Genomic DNA, 24602 nt, shown 5'->3' on the forward strand with positions numbered 1-24602 from the left:
ATTATCCTAGTGGGTCTGCTGGAATTATTTTTGTCAGTACAATTACCCTGAAAATTCTTTGCTAATATTGCAAATAACACAATCTATTCAGCGAGAGAATCACTTGTACTGGGAAACAAATTACTTTTCCATCAGCCCTAACCCAGGATGACAGTGGCAGTTGTGCTCTCTGGCCTCCATCCAATTTCATTGTCTGATCCTGTACAGATTTAGTACTGTAATAAAGAGCGCTCCCATTGTAGTGCAACAACCGGGATGCTTTCAAGTATGAGCACTTTTTAGAGAGCAGCTGCATCAGGATTAAACAGGATTGTGGAAGTGGGATTAGCCAGACAGAAAGCCCTCTTGAGGCTGCTGACTTCTACAAACTGGGCTCCTAGATATTTTGTTTTGCCCCTCAAAAAAATGTCTTGAGGTGCACAGTTAGTGTCAAATAACACATTTGCAAGGACTGCATCCCCATGCAGTGTGCCTCTTGCCTTTGGCAGCCTGACCCTTCAGGGTTTATTCAGCCATTTCATTTTCACCCAGAGCTATAAACAATGCAAAGTCCTCAGAACAGAGCAGAGGTGGGTGGCTCTGATAGGAACGAGGTGGAAGACAGAGGTGGGTGATCGATAGGTAGAGCTGGAGAGCAGAGCGTGGCAAGGAAGACAAATGGGGGGAATGGGTCATATATAAGATGGAAGAGAAGAAAACTGTAATCCATTTAGCTAGATGAGGAAAGCCAGATCAATAGATATGAGCTGCAAAGCAATGGGGACCAACTGAGGACAACTGTGTAGCTTATCCTATCTCGAGACATCACTCAGATTAATGTTCCCACCACAATTCTTCCCAAAGCTGAAGCCAAAGAGACTGTCTTCCAAACAAAGCTTTCCCAGCAGCTATGGACTCCCCTGACTGTCAAAGGTGCCCACCTTGGGACCCACCTTACCCTCCCCATCCCAGGAGGGTCCAACACCTCTGCACCAGGAGTCTCCCATCACCCCAAAGCCACAATCCCAAGAGCCTCACAACATGCTAAGACAGAAAATGCAAAAACCAAGTCCATCCCTGTTCCCAACTTACATTTAAAGGCTTTAGGTGAGGTTTCGCTAGTCTGAATCTTTGGGGCAAGCATGCGTTTGCCAAAAACCTGAGCATCAAAACTTGCATAATCGAAGGTGACCTTGGAGTACTTCTCCAGCTCCTTGGCCAAGTTGGCCCGGGGGGTTGCTGGGACCATGTTGGGCCTGTAGCTTCCATACTGAGGGATCTCCAGTTGCTTCACAAAGCACATAGGCCTGAGGATGAAACAACAAACAGCAATTATTTCTTTTTTTCCTTGATGAGGTGACTCTTGAGAGGAGACCAGACACAATGGGGGCACAGCTACACCTTCTTCCTAAAGGCTTCCTGGGGACAAGGAGGCAGTGACAGCCCTTTTGCTCTCCCTCACAAGATCTGATTCGGATCTCACAGCCTCCAGTTTTATTTTTTTCTATCCTTTTCCACCTTCATTGTTTTTCCCCTCTTTTTAAGCAAAACATCGACTTGTCAGCCTCATCCAGCACAATGGTCTTGCAGGCTGTCATGGTGTGGCAGCATTTTCCAGAAGAGAACAAACTTGGTCAATAACTCCCTCCTGGGACCCATGACACAGGGTGGCACACAAGGGCATGAGGAGCCCAGTTCAGCTCAGCTCCCTGCTGCAGGTTCATTGCAGAGGCACCAGGGCCTCTCCCCTGCCTCAGCCCCTCCTGAGACCTGCTGCTACGGGGCTGCCTATCATGAATCAATTTGTCTTGCATATAAATTGTATATAAATGGTCTATTGTTATTCTCCTTCCCGTGACCTCTTTCTACCAGAGAGTCCTCGGAGCGGGAGCTCCTTGGAGCATGGACCGTCCTCGTGATGCGCTCAGAGCGCTCGGCGCGGGCTCTGCTGCAAATAAATAAGTAATGGCTCTAAATGGCCTTTCCAAAGTAGTGAGAGCTGGAGCACCAGGGTGCTCAGCAGTCCTGGGGAGCAAATAAATAAATGAATCAGAGCTCGATGCCTTTGTGGGAGGGCTGCTCAGGGCTCACACTGTGGTTTTTATCCTGCTCTCGTTGCAAAATAACCAACCATATTCCAATCCATCTGTAGCCTCATGAATCACATCAGCTACGGAAGCCAGCATCTATCAGGGACATCCTTAATGGGAGACAGCCCTTTCTCCCGGGAAGAGAGAGATGGGCAAAGTATCAAAATTAATGTGACTGGTTTGGAAATGAGTGGCAGGTTCCTCTCCTCTGAAACCTGTGGGCCAAGGAAGAAAAGCAGGTGCACTTTAATGCACAACTGCCATGGAGTGATTTGTCTGTAGCCCAAATCTCTTCCTCCTCCCCCCTCCCCGAGCCCACCCTTCTTATAATGCTGATATAATAACCAGCCCTCGCTGGCAGTTTGTGCTGCGGAGCAATCGGCACAAGTGCCTTCTGCTGCACTGCTAAAACCCTTTGGCCTGTAGCCTCAGCATTAATTGATGCTACAGAAGCAATTCATTGTCCTCAATGCTCTCCCTGGGATCATCAATTAAATATCTCCCCACCTTGGCGAGACCTATGATCATAATAACAGGACTCAGCAGTATCAAGATACAGCTGGAGCTGTGGCTGCTGTTCCTGGGAGCGTGGCAGGGTACAGAGGGCTGGGGCAGTGTGGGGGCATGGAATTGAGCCTTCTTGTCCCCCTTACCTGAGTATCCGATCAGAATTGGAGCTGGTCTTTGCAGGATCACCAGCCTGGGTTTGTTGCTTTTCATGTGATTTGGCTAATTTCTCAGCAGCAGCAATGGGGCACCCAGATAAACTGTGGGAGTTGGTTGGTTTTTTTGGGTTTTTTTTTTTTTTGAAGGAGAAGAAAAAGAGAGAAGGAAACCAAGCATGAGGAATGAGTACAAAAACCTTCATTTCATGGACACTGAGCCTGTGAGAAAAGTGTTTTCTTCCTCCACACTGAAGAAGTTCAATAAACAAGACAAATTCACCCTGCACCTCATCAACACAGAATCATGGAATGATACAGAATGATTTGAATTGGAAAGGACCTTAAAGCTCAACTCATCCCAACCCCCCAGCCATGAACAGGAACACCTTCCAATATCCCAGGTTGCTCCAAGCCCCATCCAACCCAGCTTTGAACACTTCCAGAGATGGAACAACCTGTGCCAGGGCCTCATCACTCTCATAGGGAAGAATTTCTCCCACTCTAACCCTGTCCTCTGCCATTTTGAAGCCATTCCCCCATCCTGTCACCCCGTGCCTGTGTAAGGAGAAGCCAAAGCCGGTACCTCCTGTGCGTGTTGCGGTTGCTGTTGACGTGACCCTGTCCTGTGCACCCGGGCGTGGGGCACTTCAACACGTTCTCGTGCATCGCCAGGACTTCAGAGCAAGAAGGGGAAGGGGAGAAGGGAAGGGAAAGAAAAACAACTTAATAAAAATCAGAGAGAAAAAAAAAAAAAAAAAAAAAAAGAGAAAATCATCAAGCCTTGTACGCTGGTTTCCTAGAAATCAGGGAATGTGAAATGCTATAATTAGAGTTTGCAGAGGGAAAAAATAAAAGAATAAAAGATTTACAAGGCAGTGGTACCCAGGTTAGCACTAGGTTAGCATCTCCGCACACAACCTCCCCATTTTCTGATTGCAATCCAGTTTCCCCCACCCAGCCCCTCCTCTCCACCCCTGTTTTGGAACCAGGTCTCCAGTTTCAGGTAGTTTTAAGTGATTGAAGTTGTAGCTCTGCTTTTATCCTTAGGACTAGTCTTTGTTTGATTTTTTTTTTATTTTTAATCTTCAGGATTATTGCTTCCTGCAGCGCTGACCTCTAGAAGTAAAGAAAATAATTTGATCTGCAAGCTTTTATAAAGCCCACAGCTTGTGTTAGTTATTTATTAATATTTTTGCTTGCATTCCAGCCTGTGAAGATAACTGTAGTTTCTCCTTGTTTCTTCCAGCTCTGTGTTTATGTCAGGTCTGCAACCTTTGAAATTACTGATAAGGAAGGACTCCTCTTTCTTTTGGTCTATTATGCCATTATCGTAAACATACAACATTGATTTTTATGTATCTATACAGGGAAAGCTATTTAGGATGCTGGTAGAGAGGTGGAAATACAATCTCTCTCTGTGCATATGTATATACAAAAATCTGTTATGAGGATGATAAATATTTTCTGTAGAATAGGTGAATCTTGGTGTAGCAGTTTGGGAATTTTGCAGTGATTAGGACACAGGAGACTCAGCAATCCTGCACCTCCTAAATCACTCATTCTTCTTCCTTCCTGCATGGCAACATATTTGGACAGCAAGGAAGAATAATGTCCCTTTTTTTCCAACATGATGTCCCAAGTAGGGAAAAATATATGACTTCCAGTGTAAAGATGGGAACTGCTTAACACACCTCTGGAGATGGGCAGGCGTTTATAAAGCCCCTCTTTGATTTTCAGAGAAGGGATCTCATTCTCCACAGGATGGTGCTAAAAATCCTTTAAGAAGGACAGGACTTCCAAGTAAATCCCCTTCATGTTTCCTGTGATTAGTGATAACACTTTGGTGGATAACAGCATCTGGGTTCAACTTGGAAAAACACCATCCCACGCCAAAAGCTCTTGTTATACTCCATGGAATAACATCAGACTTAGTCTAGGGACTCGGTCATAAAATCCATATCATTTGAGGAATTCCGCCAAGAAAATGAGGCTCCAGGGTAATTGAAGCAGCCCTTGGTATCCCACCATGTACTCACTCTCGGGGGGGATCCTGTCTTTGTGCGGACAACCAGAGAGGCTGCGATGGTGGGGGTAAAGTCCCGTGACGTGTCCAGTCCCATCGCAGCCAGGAGTTGGACATTTGATTTCTCGCTTCTCGGGTCTTGAAGGATCTAAGGATTGTGAGGAAAGGGCAAAGGGAAGCAGGTTAGTGGATTTGGAGGGGAAGAAGTGGAAAGTGCTGAGGATGCTTCTCACTGCCTTTTCAGTCAAGCAGGGGGAAAACTTTGGGTTTGGAGGTTTTTTTCCCTGGAGTTGGAAGTTTCAAAAATTGAAGTCAACAAAATGAATTTAGGAACTGACACAGCTCAGAGCATGGAGCCACTCACAGGGACTGAGCAGGTAGCCTGGCCCAGAGCCATGGGATGCTGAAGCCCCTGCCCTCATGTTTCTGTGGCTAGACTCCTACCACTTCTTTAAAACCCACTTGGATTTTAAACCAGCCCTTGAGCTCAGGCTGAAATTTTCAAGGTTAACTGACAATTTAGCCAAGCAATTTCTCTACTCAGAGGGGGGAACCCTCGTGACAGTGTAGAGGACACCATCATTTTATGCATTCACTTTTGACCTCAAGGATGTCCCCATCCCTTTGGGCATTGAGGATTTGTGGTTGAATTCCCCCTGTGGGCTGGGAACTCCCCCCACCTCAGCCTGATAGTCCGTGCTGAGCAGACAAGTTCAGCTCTTCCAGCAGGGATGGGAAGGAGGGAGATACACAAAGGTTTGTCCCGTACCTTTGCCGTAGTAGCTCTTCCGGATGCTGTCCAGCGGTTTGTTCTGTTTGTCCTCCACCTGGAAGTGCTTCACATGCTCTCCTGGCAGCCGGCTGGGCTCCCGCACGATTTTCACCTGCTCGGCTTTCAGGGCAATGGCTTGTTCCAGCAGCCCCAGGTTGCCCCTGGTCATCATGTCGTACATCTCCGACTCATCAGTCACGGCTGATTTCTGGGAGCGGGCATCGTCGTCCTTGTCGTCATCCGACCGGACCTCCACGATGACCGAGTACTCGGGCTTGGGGCTGAACTGCCCCTCACAGTGGCTTTTCTGGGGGTCCTGAGAAGTGTGAGGTGCTTCCTCGCAGATCACTTCAGGAGCCATCTCCTCCTCCTCGTCCTCCTCCTCTTCTTCCTCTTCCTCCTCCTCCTCCTCGTCCTCTTCCTCCTCTTCCTCCTCCTCATCATCCTCCTCATCATCATCCTCCTCATCCTCTTCTTCTGCTTCAGCCTTTTCCAGTTTGCAGGACTCCTCTCCGTTTGTCTCGTCCCGGGGCTCTGGACACAACTCGCTGCTGCGCTCGCTGGTGACCTCGATGACCTCCTCCGCGTCCTCCGTCTGGATGATGATCTCCTTGTCACACTCCTCCTCCACCAACTCCTCTCCTGCATCCTCATGGACCAAATGCACGACGTTGGATGTTGGCTTGGAGCCCTGCAGCTCTGCTTCGGGCAGCTGCCCTTCGATGGCGAGGGTTTCCTCTGCTATTTGGCCTAAGTTTAGGAGAGAGTTGGCGATTATTTCTTGGTAGCTGCTGTAGTTGGCCTTGCTGGGCCCAGATGTACTTGTTGCTGTGTTTTGTCCATAGTGGGTTGATTTTGCTGGGCTTCTCTCTGAAGGGGGAAAAGAAGGAATAGAAAGAAGAAGGGGAGAAGAAAGATTAAAAAGAACAAAAAAAAAGTGAGAAAATGAGAAAAGGAGGAAAAGAAGAAAGGAGTAAAAGAGAAAAGGAGGGTGAAGAGAAAAGAAGAGGGAATAAAAAGGAGGCAAAGAAAGTAATTATATAAACTCATAAAATACAACTTTGTTGTGCTTAAACTTAATTGAAACCAGAGTCTGGCAGTTCCACCTTTGGAGGATCCTGATTTCTTAAATTTGGGGATATCAGGTGGAAGGTGGATTTCCACATGGGCCTCCGATGTACCATCTGCCCACTGCCACCCCTAATGTCTGTGCTCCCCAGGCCAGAGCTCCAAACCAGTGAGCAAGGCAGTGTCAGGACCCCAGCTGAAAATCCATGTCCTTCTCCATATCCTTTTCCTGCCACTCCTCTGCTCTTGGATAGTGGCCAGATCTGCCCAGGGAGGAGGATCCTGCTGAGCCCTTCATGGCACCTGTGTGGGACCCTGGCTGCCTTCCCCACCACACAGCAAGCTTCTCTGTGCTTTCCATGAGTCCTTCCCTAGGGAGCATCCCTGAAGGAAAAGCTCTCATTTTTAAAACACTGGAGCACTGTGCCTTCTCAGTTTAACCAGAGCATTGCCACTGTCTTCTACCCAACAATGGGTCCCCTGGTAATTGAGGGACCCATCCCGTACATCATTCAGAGGAGCTGTAACTCCTGGCTGTTAACACTTCCTGCCCTTTCTTCATCTGCAGAGCACAGCTCTGCAATCAATAATGATAAAGCACCTTCTGCTGCCTCGGGGCTGCGGGTCTCCTCCTGCTCCATCGCCTCTGCCTCGTCCTCCTCCAGCATCCCCTCCGACTCGTCGGAGCCTGACTCCTCCTTGGCCTCGGCCTCCTCGCTGCCATCGCTGTCGACGTTGTAGCCTTCATCCAAGGCCAGTTTGAGTGGATGGGATTTCCTCTTGGACACCAGATGTTCGGCCTCAGCATCCTGAAGTTTCCTCTTCTTGGCTAGAGGGCAGCTTTGTAAACTGCAGACGGGATCAAGGAGCAGAGAGGAGGCATTGCTGAGCGAGAAATGCCTGGCTACCTCTCAATCCAACCAGTTAGGCAAAAGTAAGTAAGACAAATACAACCAGAAAAATCATCCAGCACCCCAGACTTTTAGCTGGTTTAACCTCTGTGGCTACATGTGCTCTTAGACCTTGACTTTGTGTAACTACATCCACTTTTTTTCCCAGATATCAGCACCCAAATGCTGGGATGTGGCATCCCAGGACTAATACTGGTGATGGGCACCATTAAACCAGGCACAGGATGCAGAACCAGCCCCTGGGACACACCCACCAACTGCTCCAATTTTGCTCTTCATGGGGTGATGAAAACCCTCAGTTAAGGCTTCCATGACCTCCAAGGCAGCCAGCGTGTTCTCATTTGCCTTCCCCATCCATAGAGGCGCCAGGCAGACCAAAATCTCTGCCCATCAGCAGCTCCCACCAACCCTAGACAGACAGGTCAGGCATTTCTGGCCAAGTTTGGGGTCTAAAAGAAGGCTGCTGTGAGTCTGGAGAAGCAGATCCACCTGGGATCCCTTAGAGACTGATGGAGAGCCAGAGACAAAAAGATTTGGGACACACAAGTTGGGTTGGTGCTCTGAACCAGACTTTCTCCAGTGAACACTTGCGTTTGGCTCTGTTGCTCACATTTTTTCCCATCCCCACTTCCTTCAACCCCACCTCACCTTCTGTGTCTCGCATACTTCCCACGGATGTGTCCTGAGCCATTGCAGCCTGGGGTTGGACAGCTTGGGAGGGAAACAAACAACCATCAGGAACAGCAAGAAGACTCAGAGAATTAATTAGGATTGTATAATTCACAGTCAGTTAAACAGGTCCTGTGCCCACGGAACAAGCAAACTGCAAACAGAAAGTTCATTTCCTTCAAATAGTTCCGTTTGTCCCTTTGAATTCCAAGGGAGGAGGGCAGGAGAGCAGCCTTGCAGTTTGCTAAAAACTAATGAAATTACTCACCCCATTTAATTAGATGAACAGTTTGCTATAGTTTTATGAGTATGTTTAATTAAAGATTTGCATGTGTGAGAGCAAGCTTTTAAAGGCAGATAGCTACTGCACTCTGCCTTCCCGCTACTGCTCTCCAGTTTTTCTTTCTCTCGGGAGGAAAACATGGGATTTTCCCTTATTTGGTGGCTTGTCAGGGAACTGATGCCTCTTACAGTAAGAAATGTGTGTGTTTTGGGGAAGAACAAACTGGGATTTTATCAACGAGGCTTTAGCCAGACACGTTGGATGCAGATCCCCAGGACTAAAATCCTCAAAACCTGGTTTTCGGGGGAATGGAACGGATTTAGATGACTAGATGTCATCTGCAATTTTTTTCTTGCTGCTCTGCAGAAGAGAATGAGTTAAAGGCTTGCAGGGAGCTCTGAGCCCGCTCACAGCCACTGCTGCCTTCACTTGAGCATCCCTGCACGGGACCACGCGCCTCCCCTGCAGGGGTAATTAGTCCCAGCTTCAGGAGCTGTAAGGGCTCCAGATAAGAAGCATTAAAGCAAACATTTTCTGGCAAAACCAGATTATGACATTGATTATAGGATGCCCAAGTGACTTGCCTGATGTCTGAGGAATTCTGGAGTCGTGTAGGATTAATAACCTCATTTAGCACTGTATCACCCTCAGCCTGGGAAGCTGGAAGCGCTAATGAAATCTCTTGATGACAGTGCAAAGGGAGAAGGCATTGCCAGCCCAGAGGGGATCTGGCCAGGCTGTTATTCTCAGAGTAAAAGACGTGGGACAACATTAAATAGCATCAAGTGCCAAGTCAGGCTCTAGGGACTCCGATTCTCCTCCCAGAAAGCTGAAGACACAGAGGGTCTGGGTGCACTAATGGGTGCAGCAGCTCTGGGAACACTGGTGGGTTATTAATGGTTCAACTCCCTAGGATACAAGTCAGATCTTTGTGTTCAAAAATTATAATTCTACCAAAAAAACCTGGGCAGGACAGTGCTGCTGAGCTGTCAGGAGTGTAGGAATCCTTCCTTCAGGGAGACTAACTTTAGGTTAGCAAGGCAAACGCTGAGAGGGCAATTGGTGGCACCACATCCCCTAAGGGGACACAGTGCTCTGGGGAGGTGGAAGTTGCCCCTCATGGCTCCTCCAGAAAAGTCCCCCCTTCCTGCTGTCCCCTTGGCTTGTGACCAGGCTTGAACCCGTGATGCTGCACATCCTCCAGTGCCACCTCTTGTGGCATGGCTCCCTCCCAGCTCTTCTGGCATCCACACACAGCCCCAGCCCTACCACACCTGGGGTCTGGCCTGACAGCACGGTGTCCCTTCTCCAGCAGGGCACTCGAGGTCATAGAGAACAAGATCTCATCCCACTGACATGTGCAATTGGAAGAGGGAGCTTCCCTCTTTGCTGCTTATGACCTAAAAGTCTATTTAATTTTAATTGCCCTCAGGCCTGACTGAGGCTGCTCTGTCCCAAGCAGCCCCAGCCACACTTTCAGTGACTGCACACCAAAAGACAGAGCAGTGTTCATGTCACCAGTGACTTGCCTGAAAAAGGCCTTATTCAATGGCAAACAGGAGCAGCTCTGATGAAGATGTTACAGGCTTTTATAAGTTTTCCTGTATCAATAAAAGCAGATTATCCATCACCCCATTTTTAATGTGGTTTAATGAGGCCTGCAATAAAAAGTATGTAGGAAAGAGACGAGTGGTTCAGCATCGAGGTTTGCAGGTGTCGATTTGGGATGTTTCTGGCTTCACTTTGTTGATTGAATGCCTTTAAAAACCACCAGCACAAAGGTGATGCTCTACATGCTCTGGGCCAGGCTTCCCCTCCCCACTCTCCGCTGGGGACTTTTCGTGTATTTTGGCAGGAGTCCCGAAAGAGGAAACGGGCTTTGAGGTCTATTAAAGCTGCTCTCCATCCCTCAAGAGCCACCGCACGGAACAGCTCTCCCCCTCTCTGCTGCCTTCATCTGCTTGACAAAAGGGCTTCTTATTGTTATGCAGACGATGCCCTGCTTCCAATTAGTCGATTAATCGTCCAGTTATTCAGGCAATTAGGTGACAGCTGCAGAGATGGCTTTGTGGAGCACTCTGTCCTGCCCCTTAGATATGTCACCTGCTCCAATTACCACCTCCACTCAAGTGTTCAGCAATAAAAGTTGGAGAAGGGGCATGCCCAGTGCTGGCTCCTCCCGGCTCTCCAGAGTAATCCTCCAGAGTGGAGGAGCAAAATGCTCTGAAATTGGGTTGGTTTAGGTGCAATTACTCTTTGACACAAGCGGGAGGCTGCAGGGAGAGGCAGCCCCTGCTCTTAGTGCTTGTTCAGGTTAAAGGCTCCTACCTCTGGCATAAGCCCCTGTGCCAGGTTCAGTGGGAGCTTGCAGGTGGGGGAGGCTGTTACAGCTAATGAGAAGCTCTGGAGGGATGCACAGGCTCTGCTCCTGCTCCTTTGGCTGCTGCTCTTGGCATCCCAGCACTGCTAAATGAGTAACAACTGGAGCTCGGTGACTGAACAGAGGACAGGGGGCTGAAGGTGCATCCAGCACCAGAAGTGACATGACAAATATGTGGAAAAAAAACCCCTTTAGTAGGATGGTGTCCCCAGTGATCCTGAAATACAAACTGTGGGCTTTAGGTTTGACTGGGGTTTAGATCTGGGGTGGGACAGCAGATGGCTGGAGGCTCTCCAGTCTAATGTCATTCATCCAGAGCTGCAGTTTATTTCTTTAACTCTGTGATTCCCCTGATGTGTTGTCTAGTGGTACCCTGGGGACTTGGACACAAGCACCAATAGAAGCCCCCCAGCAAGACCCCATTAGCCCCATGGGTTTGCTCCTCTCACCCAGGTTTCCCAGCCCAGGGGCTTCTCTCAAGCCAGTCCCACCATGTGTCCCCCCATCCCTCCCATGGCCGAGGAGGAGCAGGGTCCTTACCTCACCTCCTGGCCGATGAGCTCCGTGGGCACTGGGCAAAGGGCAGGATGCAGCAATGGAAACAAACACAAAGTCAGAAACAAACCAGAGGTGCCCACCCCGCCCAGGACTGAAGCTCTCTTGCCAGCAACTGAGTTTCTATTTCCTCCCCGGACATCCCATTTGGAAAAGAAAGAGCCAATTTATCCTGCTGTCCTTTGTTACATGCCAGCCTGTAGCAAATTATAATCCTGCCTTGTAAATCCTCAGGCCTGTGCTGATTTTCAAGCAGGTGAGTGCACACTGGCAGCATCAGGGACTACCTCTGTTCTTTGAATCCGTGATGACTTTGAAGTCAATGAAACTATTCTGACATGCATGCATGTAACTCAAACACTTCTAAAAAAAGATTGAGTTTTCTAATGCCTTCATCTCTCTTTTTTGCCCTATAAAGCTGCTCATAATTTTTTTATTTCACAGTTCACAACAGTTTTCCTGCAATGGTCACATTCACCTCTATAACACCAGCGTTTTTCTCCTCTCCCTGTCCCATCAGACTGATGCAGAAGTCCCTGACAATGCTCAGACATATGGTGGTGATTTGTTTCTTGGGGTATAAGGTAAACAAGAGTTTGTAGGATTTTTAGGGATTACTCCCCACTTGTGAATAAGAGGGTTTCTCACTGCTCACAACAACCTCACATCGAAGCTGAAACCTTACATGCAGCCAGGAATCCAAATAATCAAGAGGAGGAAAAAAAAATATCCCTCAGCACAAGTCTAAATTTGCCCAGGCTAAAAACCATAACATGCTTGCTCAATTTGTTTGAGCTAATTGGGTTTCCTGGGATCCAGCTCCCAGTGGGATGACTCACAAGCTTCAACAAACTGGAGGCAGTGACGAGTCCCAGGGTGCAGACAATAAATTACCTTTTCACATCGAGAAACCCAGATTCAAGTGTGGAAAAGGCAGGGTGTGAGAAAATAAATAGAATCAGGGCGCTCTCATTTGCAACCTGAACAAGCACCTTTGTGTATGTGCAACAAAGCAATAAAATCCAAATATACAAGCTCGGTTCAACGCAGCTGGCAACATCTGGGTTTGGTTTTGCTTTTAGAAGGTGCAGATGGTGTAAAGTGCAAGGAAGAAGGAAGGTGAGGACAAAAGGAAGGTGGCCCAGCCGAGCTGTAGGATGAAGCTGCAGTCCCTGCAGCCATCACACCTTTCCAACCTTATTGGTTCCTCACTTCCAGCCACCTTTGTCACTTGTCACATCTCCAGCCACAAAAATGAACCAAAGGATATAGAGGCTGGTCTGTAACCACCACCCATGGCTATGGTACTACCTGAGGTGACACCCTGACCTCTATCAGAGCCTCTTGATTCTCCCAGGGAGAAAACATGCACAGAATTTCAGGTTTTTTGTTGTTTTCGGTTGGGTTTTTTTTGGTTTTTGTTTCTAATCCGGAAATAAATCACAATCAACCTTTGCATTAACCAGTTGTTTGTCCTCCCATCCCTGCCGGGGCATGGCCCATTTGCTTCTCCAGCATGAGCTACTTCTGCCAGGCACTCTCAGATGTGTGACTTCAAAGCCGCTGGCAGAATGAGCCTGATGAAAGCCCTGGGAGCTGATCTGAAGCTCCACTGATTGCCATCCCCTACAGCAAAGCAGGCACGGGGGCTTTTTTTCCTTATTTGCTTCAGCTTGTTTTCCTTACTTGCTTGTTATTTTCCTTCATCTGAGTGTAGAGAATGAGCGTTAAGTATGATAAGGACCTATAAAATTTTGTGGCTGGGACTTTTGCAGGTTTTTTTTAGATAAATTTCAGTGGAGTTGAGGCAGGGGTAGTGAGCATAACTTGAAGAGTTAAGCCTGGACTTGAAAAACCAAAGCCTATTTGGAACAAGGGAAGTGCAGGGAGCTGAGTTCTGCACAGCCCAGTGCTCCCACTCACCTCGGATAGACTTGGATCGCGTGCGTGCTCTCTTATCATCATTTTCTAAACTCATCTGCAACAGAAAGAAAAAAATCATTACTGAAAGTTAACCAGAAAATCATCATTAAAGGACAAGTTCGTATGTGGTTGTCACTTTGTGGGTGGCTGGGAAACCTTTCCCATGTTTTTGAGACAGAGGCTTCTTACCTTAATGGTGTTGTTCAACCCACAGTGCGCAGATTTAGCAATTTTAAATCAATTCCCACATCCAGGGACACAGGAAGGACTTTGTCTGTTGAGTAGCACAGAGGGACCAACATCCAGATGTGCTGGCTGTGCATGAGATAACCCTTGTTAAGGACAGAGCTGATTTCTCTGGATTTACAGCACAGAACTGCTGTGAGCACCTGGGTGGAATGCCAACACAGAATCAGAAATCTCTGAGTATGTGTATGAGCTGATCTCCTGCCTGAAAAGAGCAATTTTTCACAAGTGCCCTAAAGAACAACCTCTCCTCTCTGCCTAAATTTGCCACAAAGATGACTGCATCTAAATAACTCACAACGTGGACATCAAACACGAGATCTGCAGGGAACACGGGCATGAATAAGTAACGTCAGGGACTTCAAAGTTCTGGATATTAATTAAACATCACCACATGCCACAAGGTAGCAGAAGTCTGAAGTGCAGTCACCTCTGGGGTACAGCACCTTTGAAACCAGGCAGTGCCTGGAGGTGGGAGCAGGAAAGCAGGGACCTCCGTGGCATGGCTGGAATGATGCAAATGGAATTTCATTAAAGTTGTCAGAGGAGCTGCTGAAGTGGTCAAAGAACTGTTTTCCATCTCACTCTTGACACAGATGCTGTCTCTGCAGGCAGGAGTGTTTGGCAGTAAATGCCAAGGGGGAATGGCAAGATGGGGCTGTGAGCAGGGCAGGGGATCAGAGACTGCTAAGGTTGGGAAGGCAATTTGGGTTTTACTGCAGCATTACCATGTGGGGCATTCCTCCAGAGATTACAAGGAGAGAGAAAAGGAGATGAAAGAACCATTTACAAGTGGGACTTGACATAATAAAAACCAACTCTCTTTGGAATATCCTCTACAGGCCCAGTTAGAGAAGGAACAAAGCAGCTCCTGTATCATTCCTAAATGAGGAGTTTCCATGGCTCCAGCACCCCTGACAGAGCAGGGACACCAGCTCTGCTCTCTCTGGTCCAGGGGCAGGAAGGGACATGCACGTAGATCATGTGCTGCTGCATTGGCAGTAGGGATGGTGCAGGTAGGGTATGTGCTGCTGGATCCCTACTTGCACCCTAAAAACATCTTGAGGAATGCTACTCCCAATTCCCAGCAGAAAGGCCAGGGCTCCTTACCCTCAAAGGAGGCACTGCTTGGTGCTTTCCCTGAGGTTTGGGAGCAGCAAAGAGGGAGGGAGGCTGTGGGGCAGGCAGGGAGAGGGGACCAAGGTCTCCAGCCCTTGGGGCATCACAGCTAAAAACCCTTCAGAGGAAGGATGAAGTTTTCCCCAAGTGACTCTATCCTTCACACTGCCACCTTCCAGAAATTCAATGTTATCATGCAATGATTCGTTAGATGGGGGGGTTGGAGAGGAAAGAAGAAAAAAAAATTAGGTGGGGGGGGGAATGAGGGATGAGGCAAAGCAAAACCCGGAGCAATTTATGCATCCTGTCAGCATTCAGCTCATGGCATGGCAGTGTTGTGCTCCACGTTTATTACGATCTTCCCAATAACACAGCAGACAATTACTATAATTTGTATTTTTAAAGCCCCAGTTCCCTGCGGACCAATGGCTCCCGTTTAAAGTGTGGAGAGGAGCAGGTGTCACAGGGACTTCATTACATTTATGAGCCTCCAACGCCGGCGCGCGCTGAGCTCGCTCCCTGATGCCGCCGCACGCCGCCAACGCAACGGCACCTTGGGTTGCCGGGAGCCTCCAACCAACAGGAATGTCAGAGAGGGCTTTTTCTTGCTTTTTTTTCCTCTCTCTTTTATTCCTTTTTTGACTATCCTCACGGGGAACTGGTGTGTGTTGGGGTGGTGAGCAGGCAATATGGGTTTCCTGCAGATCAAAGGGGTGGAGGAGGTCAGGCTGTGCGCAGTGCCTGGCAGGGGCCAGGACCCACACAGACAGCATGGAAAAGCAAAGCAAAATTTCATTTTTCTTAGCCAGACAGGTGGGACGGGCTCAAACTGCTTATCTATAAATAGGTGAGATCCCATTTCAGGTCACATTTGTCTTTGGGAGTTAAATATCATGTGAGCTGGCATGCAGGCTCCTCACTAAACCAGAACACCTCAGAGCAATTCCTCCCATTGCCTCCCATTCCTCTTCCAAGCCAGGATCAAACACCTTGGGAAGGCAGGAGCAGATTCAGTCCCCACAGGGACAAAGGGGACAGGAGCCACCTAAGGCAGGGACAGACCCACAGAGTCACAGAATTTGCAGGGCTGGAAGGGACCCAACCTTGCTAAGGAGCAAGGAAGGGAAAAGCCAAATAGGCTGCCTTGTTTGGACTATTCTAAAAAAAAAAAAAAAAAAAACATTAAAAAAAGCCAAAACTAAAAACAATAACAGCAACAAACCAAAACAATCCAACTCCAAATTTCTAGATTATTGGGAGTTTTCTCCATAGGGAAGACCCCATTACTTGTTTAGAGACTCTGACACAGCCTCACTGCTGTGTATTTATAATGTTTCACTAACATCACCGTCAGGATGGGGTGGGCTCCGTGCTCCCAGATTCTGTTTTCTACCATCAGTATACTTTTTTTAGCTTAAACAACATCAGGATCATCCTCAAAAATCCTCATTTCCCTCCAAAGTGCAGAAACAACAGGAATAAGATCCATTTCAGAGCTCAGCCCCTGCTCCTCCCAGGCAACCTAAACAACTGGCAGAGCCCTGGCTGTGCTTCTGGAGCCTCTGTGATATCAGGCTCAGATGCAGGAAGGTTACATGAAACCATCGTCCTTTATTGTTGCCTTCTCAGCCAGAAGCCCTCTAGACAGATCATTTTAATGTGAAATTTCAGGTCACACAGTGCATGTTTGCAGTCCTGGAGACCGACAGGCTATTTTCAATAGGTCTCTCTCTTGTTCACGTAACAGCCAGGCTGAGGAGCTGTCTGGATTTCAGTCTTATTGCTTTAACTCTGAATGAAAACAAAGCAGCCCAAAAGGAAACCTGCAAATAAATTATTGCTGCCAGATGCCAGTCACAAGCACATTAGTCTGTCTGAAAAGACAGAAGTTTATTCCACACCTCCTCACCATGGGTTATCTCTAAGATTAAATTAAAATCATCATCTACCAAGTTTCCTAGCCCAACACTACAGGCAAGGACCCTCTGCTGGGTCTCAGGGTACTCCCTTCAGGATTCAGATCAGTGGTAGTCAGGGTAACCTTGGGAACGTGACTTCATCTCTATGTTTCCCTTTTTCCCCTCTTTTCTCTCTAAAAGTAAGAAATGTCCCCTATGCTGTTTACCCTGCACTAAGGAGATCCCTGACATGAACAGAATACAAGTTATAATGAAAATCTGCCAATGCTGCAGACTTAAATCAATGATGTTCAGACAGATAAACTTGAAAAAGAGTTTAACCCAAGCACAGCAAAAATTTTAACAGCCAGATTTTACAATCCAGGTCTTGTTCTGCTGCCATGACAGCAATACAGCACGGATCTGAAGTTTCATTTTATGGAGTACCTACAGGGTTGACATTTTCTTCTTCCTTCTTGTCTTAATACACATTTCCTTTCCACTGGAAGCCCAAGGAACATAACAGAACACAAACCCACTGGGAGCCCAGCACGTGCTGATGCCCAGGTGTGCCTGGGCTTCGACAGCTCTATGCAAATCTGCCATTAAAGGCCCTGCTGAAATTCCCCCCGGTCAGCAGTAATACTTTATATGTATTCAAGAGCACCACGGAGCTCAGAGAAAATAAACATGCTGAAAAACCCTTCAGCTGGACAAAGGGAGGTGAGGATTCAGCAGGAATATTTATTTTACACTGAAGGCAGCAGAGCTTCCATCAGTGCTTCTTTGTAGATGTAGCAAAATGCCAATTGCAAGAAGCAGCATCTGAGATTTAGAGGGACAGACAGACACACACTGCCTCTATTTTTAGTTTTTAAACCCCCCCCCAACTTATATTTGCCTAGCAGCAGAAAGAAAATGCCAGAATAAATGACTTTTTTTCCTACAGAATTGTTGAAAAGGGGTTTTCTTCTTGGTTCTTCCCCTCTTGAAGATCCAAAGAGTCCCTTCTTTAGCTCCTCAAGGGAAAAGGGAGCAAAACTGCCTCTCAGTGAGATGGGTTTGAATGGCCCATCTTGATTTTTCCTCCCTTTTGTTTCTTACGAGGAATTCCTCCTTTGCTGTTGCAGGCTGAACACAGGTGGAGACACCTGGGTCTGGCTCTCCAAATTTCTCCTCTTTCCTCTCTATAAAGTGCCATGGCATCTTTGTTCATTGCAGAAAATGAGGAGAATTTTGTCCTGGTGGGCCTTCTCTAGCTGTGAATTTTTAAAATAAATAAAAAAGGGGTGATGAAGGAAGAAATACTCTTGATCAACAGTGTGCCTCTACTTTTTAAAAAAGGTTCAATAGTAGCTCCCAGCTGCTATTTTATAACCACAGTCTGAGATTAGGTGGATTTTTTTTCCCTCTTCTTCCTTTAGGGTCTTCCTAGCTGCTTGATTTAAATCCCACTGACGTTCCACCTATTGTGAGTCTTGTTCTCAGCTGAATAAGCTCTCCTCTGCCTTTTGCTCTGACTGCTTCCAGGAAAGGACACCCTGCACGGCGTTCCCAGGCTCGGAGCTGGGGAGGGGGGAGGATTTTGCCTTGACATGTCGAGATGCAAACCCACAGCATGTACCCACCTCGAATCTGACACTCCAGCTGTGTCACAAACATCCTCCTGAAGCCCTGCTGTCACTTTGCATTTGCAGAAAGGGTCCAGCCCCCCCAGAATCACCCGGCGCTGCGAGTGAAGCGCTTCCCGAGCGCTGCTGCTGCTCCGCCGCGGTGGCAGCGGCATCCTCCGCACTCGAGGGAAGCGGAGCAGAAAAGCTGCTCCAGAGCATCACGTCTGACACAGGCACAGCTGCACTGCTGCCTCCACAGCGCTGCCAGCCCAGCATCGGGCTGGCTGATTTCAGAGGCCGTGGTTGGAGTTGACACACACCTTCCTCTCGACTCTTGGGAAGTGCTACAACGCGCAATCCCAACGCCAAGTGGCTCTGTGCGTGCCGACGGCTCTCGTGCCAGGAGAGGAGGGGGGAAAAAAATTGTAGTTCTTCAATCTCATTGTTTTCCAGCTCTGTGATAAGCCAGCTGCCTTTTCCATGAGGTTATCCTTGAGTGGCACAATGTGAGGGGATTGCTGAGATGCATCTCTGCGAGGGGACAACAGGGATAGGCTCTGGTGGCCCCACCACCATCCACCCTACCTGTCCTGACAGCAGTCAGCCCTCACCAGCACCCTGCCTGCTATTCAGCTGCCTCCCAGCTAGATCCCAATGGCACAGGAAAATAGGGATTTGGGAGGCAAAGGTTCATTTTGCCACCAGACACAGTGGTCTGGATGAAAGCTGGCAGCAGCGTCCAGGCTCCATGCAGAGATCAGCTCTCCTGAGCACTGCAGAGATCTCATTTCAAACCTGTCATGGGAAATTTTATCCCATGCCTGGACTTCTTTAGAGGCAAAAATAAATAAGTAAACGTGCCCCACATCCCATTGTCCTTCACCGCTGTACATCCTGTGGATTACGAGCTGTGACTGACATGAAAAACTACATTTAAATACAATATATATTTATGAGCACACAGAGAAGTGCAAGCATGTGCACACAATGCAGATCCAAAGGTTAGAGAGTGATCAGGACCTCTCCCCTGTGAGGTAAGAGAGCTGCACACTTGCACAATATCCAGGCTCCCTTCAGACTCCCCCTCCCCATCCCCTCCTCTCACTGCTGAGCCAGGCACTCAGATAAAACACAGATAAGCAGAGCTGAGGCTTGCAAGAAATGGTTAATATTCGTGATGTGCTTGTTAGAGACAGAGCACCAGATGAGCGCCAGGTACTGGGAATGTTACCTTTTGTAATCATTACTTTATTAACATACGACAATCTTATTAAATCTAACCTAAGTGCTTATTTGGCAGGTTCAATAGAAAAGCTTTAATTGAGCTCATTTTAAATATAGCAACAACTGCTTACTCTGCTTTCTAAGAAGGTGTGAGCTTTCCTGGCGACACCTGCATGCAGCTGACAGCTTGTTAGTGAAGAAGGATGCTTTTAAGTGTGGATTTTTGCTGGTTTGGAGTTTTCCCAGGGTTTGGTTTATCTAGGGATACAGGAAGAGTTGGTAACATCAGTCACCCAAGGAAGCTTCCTCATCACCCAGGTGGGTCCATCCACTTACTGGAGACGGTGCCTGATTACAGAGAGGCCAAAATAGGACAGGAAGCACCATTTGTGCAGTGAACAGCCCAGTTCTCTGCTTAATTAAAGCTTCCTAATCTGCTGGCAGTGAATCTGCCGGGAGGTTTGACAGCCTTGGCTGTACCCCTTTCATCAGCCACAGCTGCAGCAGTAAATGAGTGGCTGTGTGGAGCCCCAGGAGCTGTCCAGGGTCCCGGTGGGGATGAATGACTCGCTTGTCCCCTCCAAAGGCACCACAGCTTCACCTGGTGTTCAAGGGGCTCCTTCCGACCAGCCGGTGCCTTGGAGAAAGGGCCTATTTTAACAGGCATGGGAGTGACCTAAATACCCAGATCCGAGCCACCCTTGAAGGATGGCACCGGAGAGGAAGGCCAGGATTTAAATATCAGGACTCCAAGCCAAACTTTGGCAGCTGGAAGCCCTCCCTGCCCATATTCACTATACAGGAGGTTTGGCTGCAGCAAGAGGACAGAGATTCCCAAGTCCTGCCCGTCACTTTGTGGGCAGCAGAAAGGCTCCGTTCCCCCAGGAGCAGCTGGCCAGAAGGAGCTGGAGCTCGTGTGGCTCTCGTCCCATGGCCAGCTCCTGGGGTAGGGGTGTCACTGCCCTAAAAGTGCCTGTGCTCGTGTGCTCACCTTGATGCGTGCGCCGCGCAGGCCGGCAGCTCCCTCGCAGCTGCTGATCTTCTCTCCACACGTCCACCTCTGACTCAGCAGCTCACCCCGAAACTCATTTTCTGGGCAGGGAAAGAGGAAAACAGGGTCAGGACCCAGAGCCAGCCCAGCTCCCCCCCGCTCAGCAGCACCAATGATAGGTAGAAATGCAGTGTTTATTCCTGCTTTCTTTAATGGCCATACAGATCCTCAGGGTCTCTCTGCCCCAAGCAGGACCCCGGGGTGCTGTGCCAAGGCCAAGAGCCCAAACCATAAAGAATTTCCACCTTCAGCCTAACCCAAACACTGCAGCTCTGTTTAGCTCAGTCCTCAGTCAGAAAACACACTGTTAACAGTTGAAAATTAGCATTGAAAAACTGGGATAATTCAATCTTAGGGTGGGCACTTAAGATAGGTCACTGTAAAAGTCCCCTTTATGTATTTCTCCTAAAACAGCTGTTCTGAAGTCAAGAGGGCAGCTGGGGGGACTTTTCTAGGTGTCACATGAGAATCATTTGTGTCAAATATTCCAAACCATGTTTGAAGCACTTTGTTCTGCCCTGGACCTTCAGAAAAGGCTCGGGGCTTGCAGACAAAATCCAGGAGTTACTGAAACATTATTCTGCTTTGGAGAAGCTCTGAGGAAAGGGAGTGGGGAGGCACAGATGGCCAAGCAGATGATGAAAACTGAAGAAAATGAGGGGAAGAAGCTAGAAATGGACAGAAGAAAGGAGAACAAAGGGGGAAAGTGTCAAATAAGAAGAAATAAAGATGTTTTGATAGCCCATTCATTAATCAGCACTGCCTGCCTACTTATCTAAAGCATTTCCCTCAGCATCCTTCTCCCAACTGCTCATTTTAAAACAGGAACATCCTCTATGGGATGCAATAGGGTCAGGAGCAAAGAGAGGGTTAAGCTGTACGAACAGTGGATCCTGAATAACCTGAACGATAGCTTAGAAGATTTTTGAAAGGATGAGATGTCATGAAATTCAACCACAAGGAGGAAAAATTAGCAACATGTGCAGATTCATCCTCTCTGGGGCTGTTTTCTCATGTGAGCCCAAGTAAAAGGTGAATCCTGGAAGCTGCTGTGGCTAAATCTGGCTCAAAGTGCCATCTTATCCTTGCCAAAGGCCCCATCCTGATATCCCATGCCTTCATCCCTCTAAGGAAGAGGTGAGAAAGGACTGAGTGCTGGGGCAAGGAGCCTTGGCCTGGATGAAGGTGTGCTGGCCACAGCAGCTCAGAGCCTTCCAGCCTGCTCCAGTCTCTCTGCCCAGCCCAGTTGGAATGGCCAAGGCAGCTCTGTTAACACTGGAATCAGATTTCCTCTATTCCATGCAGCTTAAATGCAGCTGGTCTCCAGGGAGGATCAGCTTGCACTGCTGGCTCTGCCCTTTCCACCTCCCTCTGGATCCTGGCTTCAGCAGAAAGGAAGCTCACTGGCTGTGTGAAGGACACGGCTGTTAACCCCTGCCTGGGCCACCCACGAGCAGCTGTGGGATATTGCCTTAAATATGTTTTTTAACCCATGGGAAGCAGATCCCAGAGGGAGCTGCATGTCCTGGGATCCCCTCCTGGCACTGAGGTTGGACAGTGATAGCTCAGAGCCTGCAGCACTTGCATCCACACCCCTTGGAAAATTACTGAGACACTCAGCTGGTCTGGTGGATCACATCCCAAAGGAAACCACCAGCTTTCCCCCACCACCTCCCTCCCTAGTGCCATCCACCCAGGCAGGGCTGGAGCACACACAGGCTGCTTTTCTCCATCAACATTTGTGCCAAACCACCACCATCCTCTGCCAAACAAGGCTCTTCCCAAACCTCAAATCTATCCGTCCCCTTCTGGGATATCTACAGCTGTGAACCAAAGCACTGCAAGCTGTGTGGAATCCTGGTACAAAAGAACAAATTCCTTGAAATGTTTGAGTCACCTTCATCCAACCCCAAACAAGATGATGTGGAAACCTGAGAGGGAGACCACAGCAAGTTGGAGTGTTAATCAGACTCATGTGTGTTTTACTTCACATTTCCAAAGAGAGAAGAAAGCACGAATTTGCCAGAAAAAAAAAAACAAAACTCTAAAGAATCACATAGATGTCCCCCAGAAATAAACACAACAAACCCTCATAGGAAGCTTTGGGGTGAGGGTGAATAGAAAATGAGGAGGAGGGTGCCTGCTGGCTCTCACAATTGTCCTCACGGTGCCAGAGGAGCCCCAGTTGCAGCCCCACCTCATCCCCAAATCTCTTCAGAGGTTACACCTGCTACAACAAAGTGATGGGGTGAGGGGAAGGTTCTGTAGAGAAAACATGGGGGGTGAAGGCTTCCTTTCCTTGTAAGATTCATCACTGCATATTCAAACTGAAAGACTAGAGGAAAAACATATCAATCTTCATTTGTTTCTCCAAGAGTAAAGAAAGGAAAAAGGAAAGGAGGAAAATTTTTCTTCATTTTTGTTCAGGCCCATTTTTCACGGGGAAGGTGAATCCTGAGCTAAGGAGGCAGCTCCATGCTGAGAGCAGGCTGTGTCCTTCAGCATCCCACCAGACAATGTGGGCCCACTTCTCAGAGCAGACACTGCAGCAGTGTAAGGGACCAGAGGGAGCATTTTGTGATCCCAACTTTTACATGAATTTTTTAAAAAATCTCAAAACCAAGTTTTGCACCTTCTCTAATCTGGAGAAGGCACTCCTGGGCTGCTGCACCCCTCTGCACTGCTGGCTGCCTGCCACCCCTGCATTTTATAGAAAACAGGGAGAGCAACTTTCTACATGGGTAAATAGTGATGGGATAAGGAGCAACAGCTTAAAACAAAACCAGAGATTTAGGTTCACTGTTATTCAGAAGGTGGGGAGGCCCTGTCACAAGCTGCCCAGAGAAACTGTGGCTGCTCTGCCCCTGGGAGCAGGTTGGACAGGGCTTGGAGCATCCTGCAATCATGGAAAGTGTCCCTGACTGGAGAGAACTGGAACAAGATGATCTTTAAGGTCCCAGCCCAGCCCATTCTGTGTTCCTGTGTGATTTTGCAGTGGGTTGCCCCCACACACAGCTCTGTGGCCGCTGCCTGGAGAACACCAATAAGTGAATTTACTTCCCTGCGTGGCCCCAAGCCCTCGGTGCAATGAGAGCTTCCCTGCTGGCAGGGAACATGAGCCTTATCTTTGATGTAAGGTCTCAGTCTCAGCTGCAAACTGCAGCATTGAACACCCTCACACAGCCCCAGGACTCAGCACAATCTATTGCCCCACGCTCCTGCCCAACATTTGCCAAGTAAAAATCCCTCTGAGCCATCACCCCACGCACCTCGACCTCCCCACTTGCAGGAACACAGCAACTCTGCATCAGGGTGCTTTTTCCAAAGGAAATTATTTAAAACCTCTGTAGGAATCAAAATACACAGAACAAGTAGAACCCAGTTTCTTCAGCAATTCTCCTCCATTCATCTCCAATGCCAGGAGGGTGGGTTTAGCCCCCTCTCAGGGCACAGGAATGCTGCCTATTCCAGGCAATTATGTCTGTTTACTGCAGCAGGGCTGTGTTCAGTGCTGCAAATTTAGCTTCCCAAACACGCATTTAATTTAAGATCTAATACCGGATGTTAATTGTATACTGCACAGTAAATGACTGATCATTAAAACATATTAATTGAGGTTTAACAGCTGTGTAATAGATATTACATCTCATACTTATCAGCAAATATGATTTAATAATTAGTTAAGATGGGATGTATGGATGGGAGATCTAGCACGGCTGGCTGGATCGTGGTTTTACTTTGTTCATTTGCTAAACTAAAGATATTATCCTTATTACATTTAGAGAGGAGTTGGGAAACCACCAAATCAAATGTTTTGGGTTGGAAAGGACAAAGCTCATCTCATTCCAACCCCCCTGCTATGGGCAGGGACACCTTTCACTATCCCAGGTTGCTCCAAGCCCCATCCAACCTGGCCTTGGACACTTCCAGGGATGGGAATGTTGAGCTTTGACATCTTCCCCTGGAAGAAGTCACAATGTTTGTAATCTCCATAAAAAGGAAAATTAAGAGGTCATGAGCAGTTTCTTCCTAAAGCTGGGGCTGAGCTGTGGGGACCTGACCCTGTCACTGTGTGTGCTCAGCTCACAGACTTTGCTCATGAGCTCTCTGCTCCTCATGCCCGCATCCTTCCC

General features: G+C 48.1%; 1 protein-coding gene across 5 annotated transcripts in view; it reads right to left on the minus strand.

Annotated features, from left to right (window-relative positions):
• Nucleotides 1-24602, minus strand: part of MYT1 (myelin transcription factor 1) — a 64512-nt gene that overhangs the window by 21265 nt on the left and 18645 nt on the right. For all 5 annotated transcript variants that reach the window (XM_021527284.3, XM_021527288.3, XM_021527285.3 and 2 more), the window contains exons 2-11: nucleotides 20410-20510; nucleotides 13319-13373; nucleotides 11381-11411; nucleotides 8157-8219; nucleotides 7199-7446; nucleotides 5527-6399; nucleotides 4771-4905; nucleotides 3318-3408; nucleotides 2723-2836; nucleotides 1072-1286 (exon numbers count right to left, since the gene is read on the minus strand). In XM_021527284.3, the coding sequence (XP_021382959.1) occupies nucleotides 1072-1286; nucleotides 2723-2836; nucleotides 3318-3408; nucleotides 4771-4905; nucleotides 5527-6399; nucleotides 7199-7446; nucleotides 8157-8219; nucleotides 11381-11411; nucleotides 13319-13373; nucleotides 20410-20510 (1926 nt within the window). The remainder of the gene's footprint in view (nucleotides 1-1071; nucleotides 1287-2722; nucleotides 2837-3317; nucleotides 3409-4770; nucleotides 4906-5526; nucleotides 6400-7198; nucleotides 7447-8156; nucleotides 8220-11380; nucleotides 11412-13318; nucleotides 13374-20409; nucleotides 20511-24602) is intronic.

Source organism: Lonchura striata, chromosome 17 (assembly GCF_046129695.1).
Source record: "Lonchura striata isolate bLonStr1 chromosome 17, bLonStr1.mat, whole genome shotgun sequence".
NCBI lineage: Eukaryota > Metazoa > Chordata > Aves > Passeriformes > Estrildidae > Lonchura > Lonchura striata.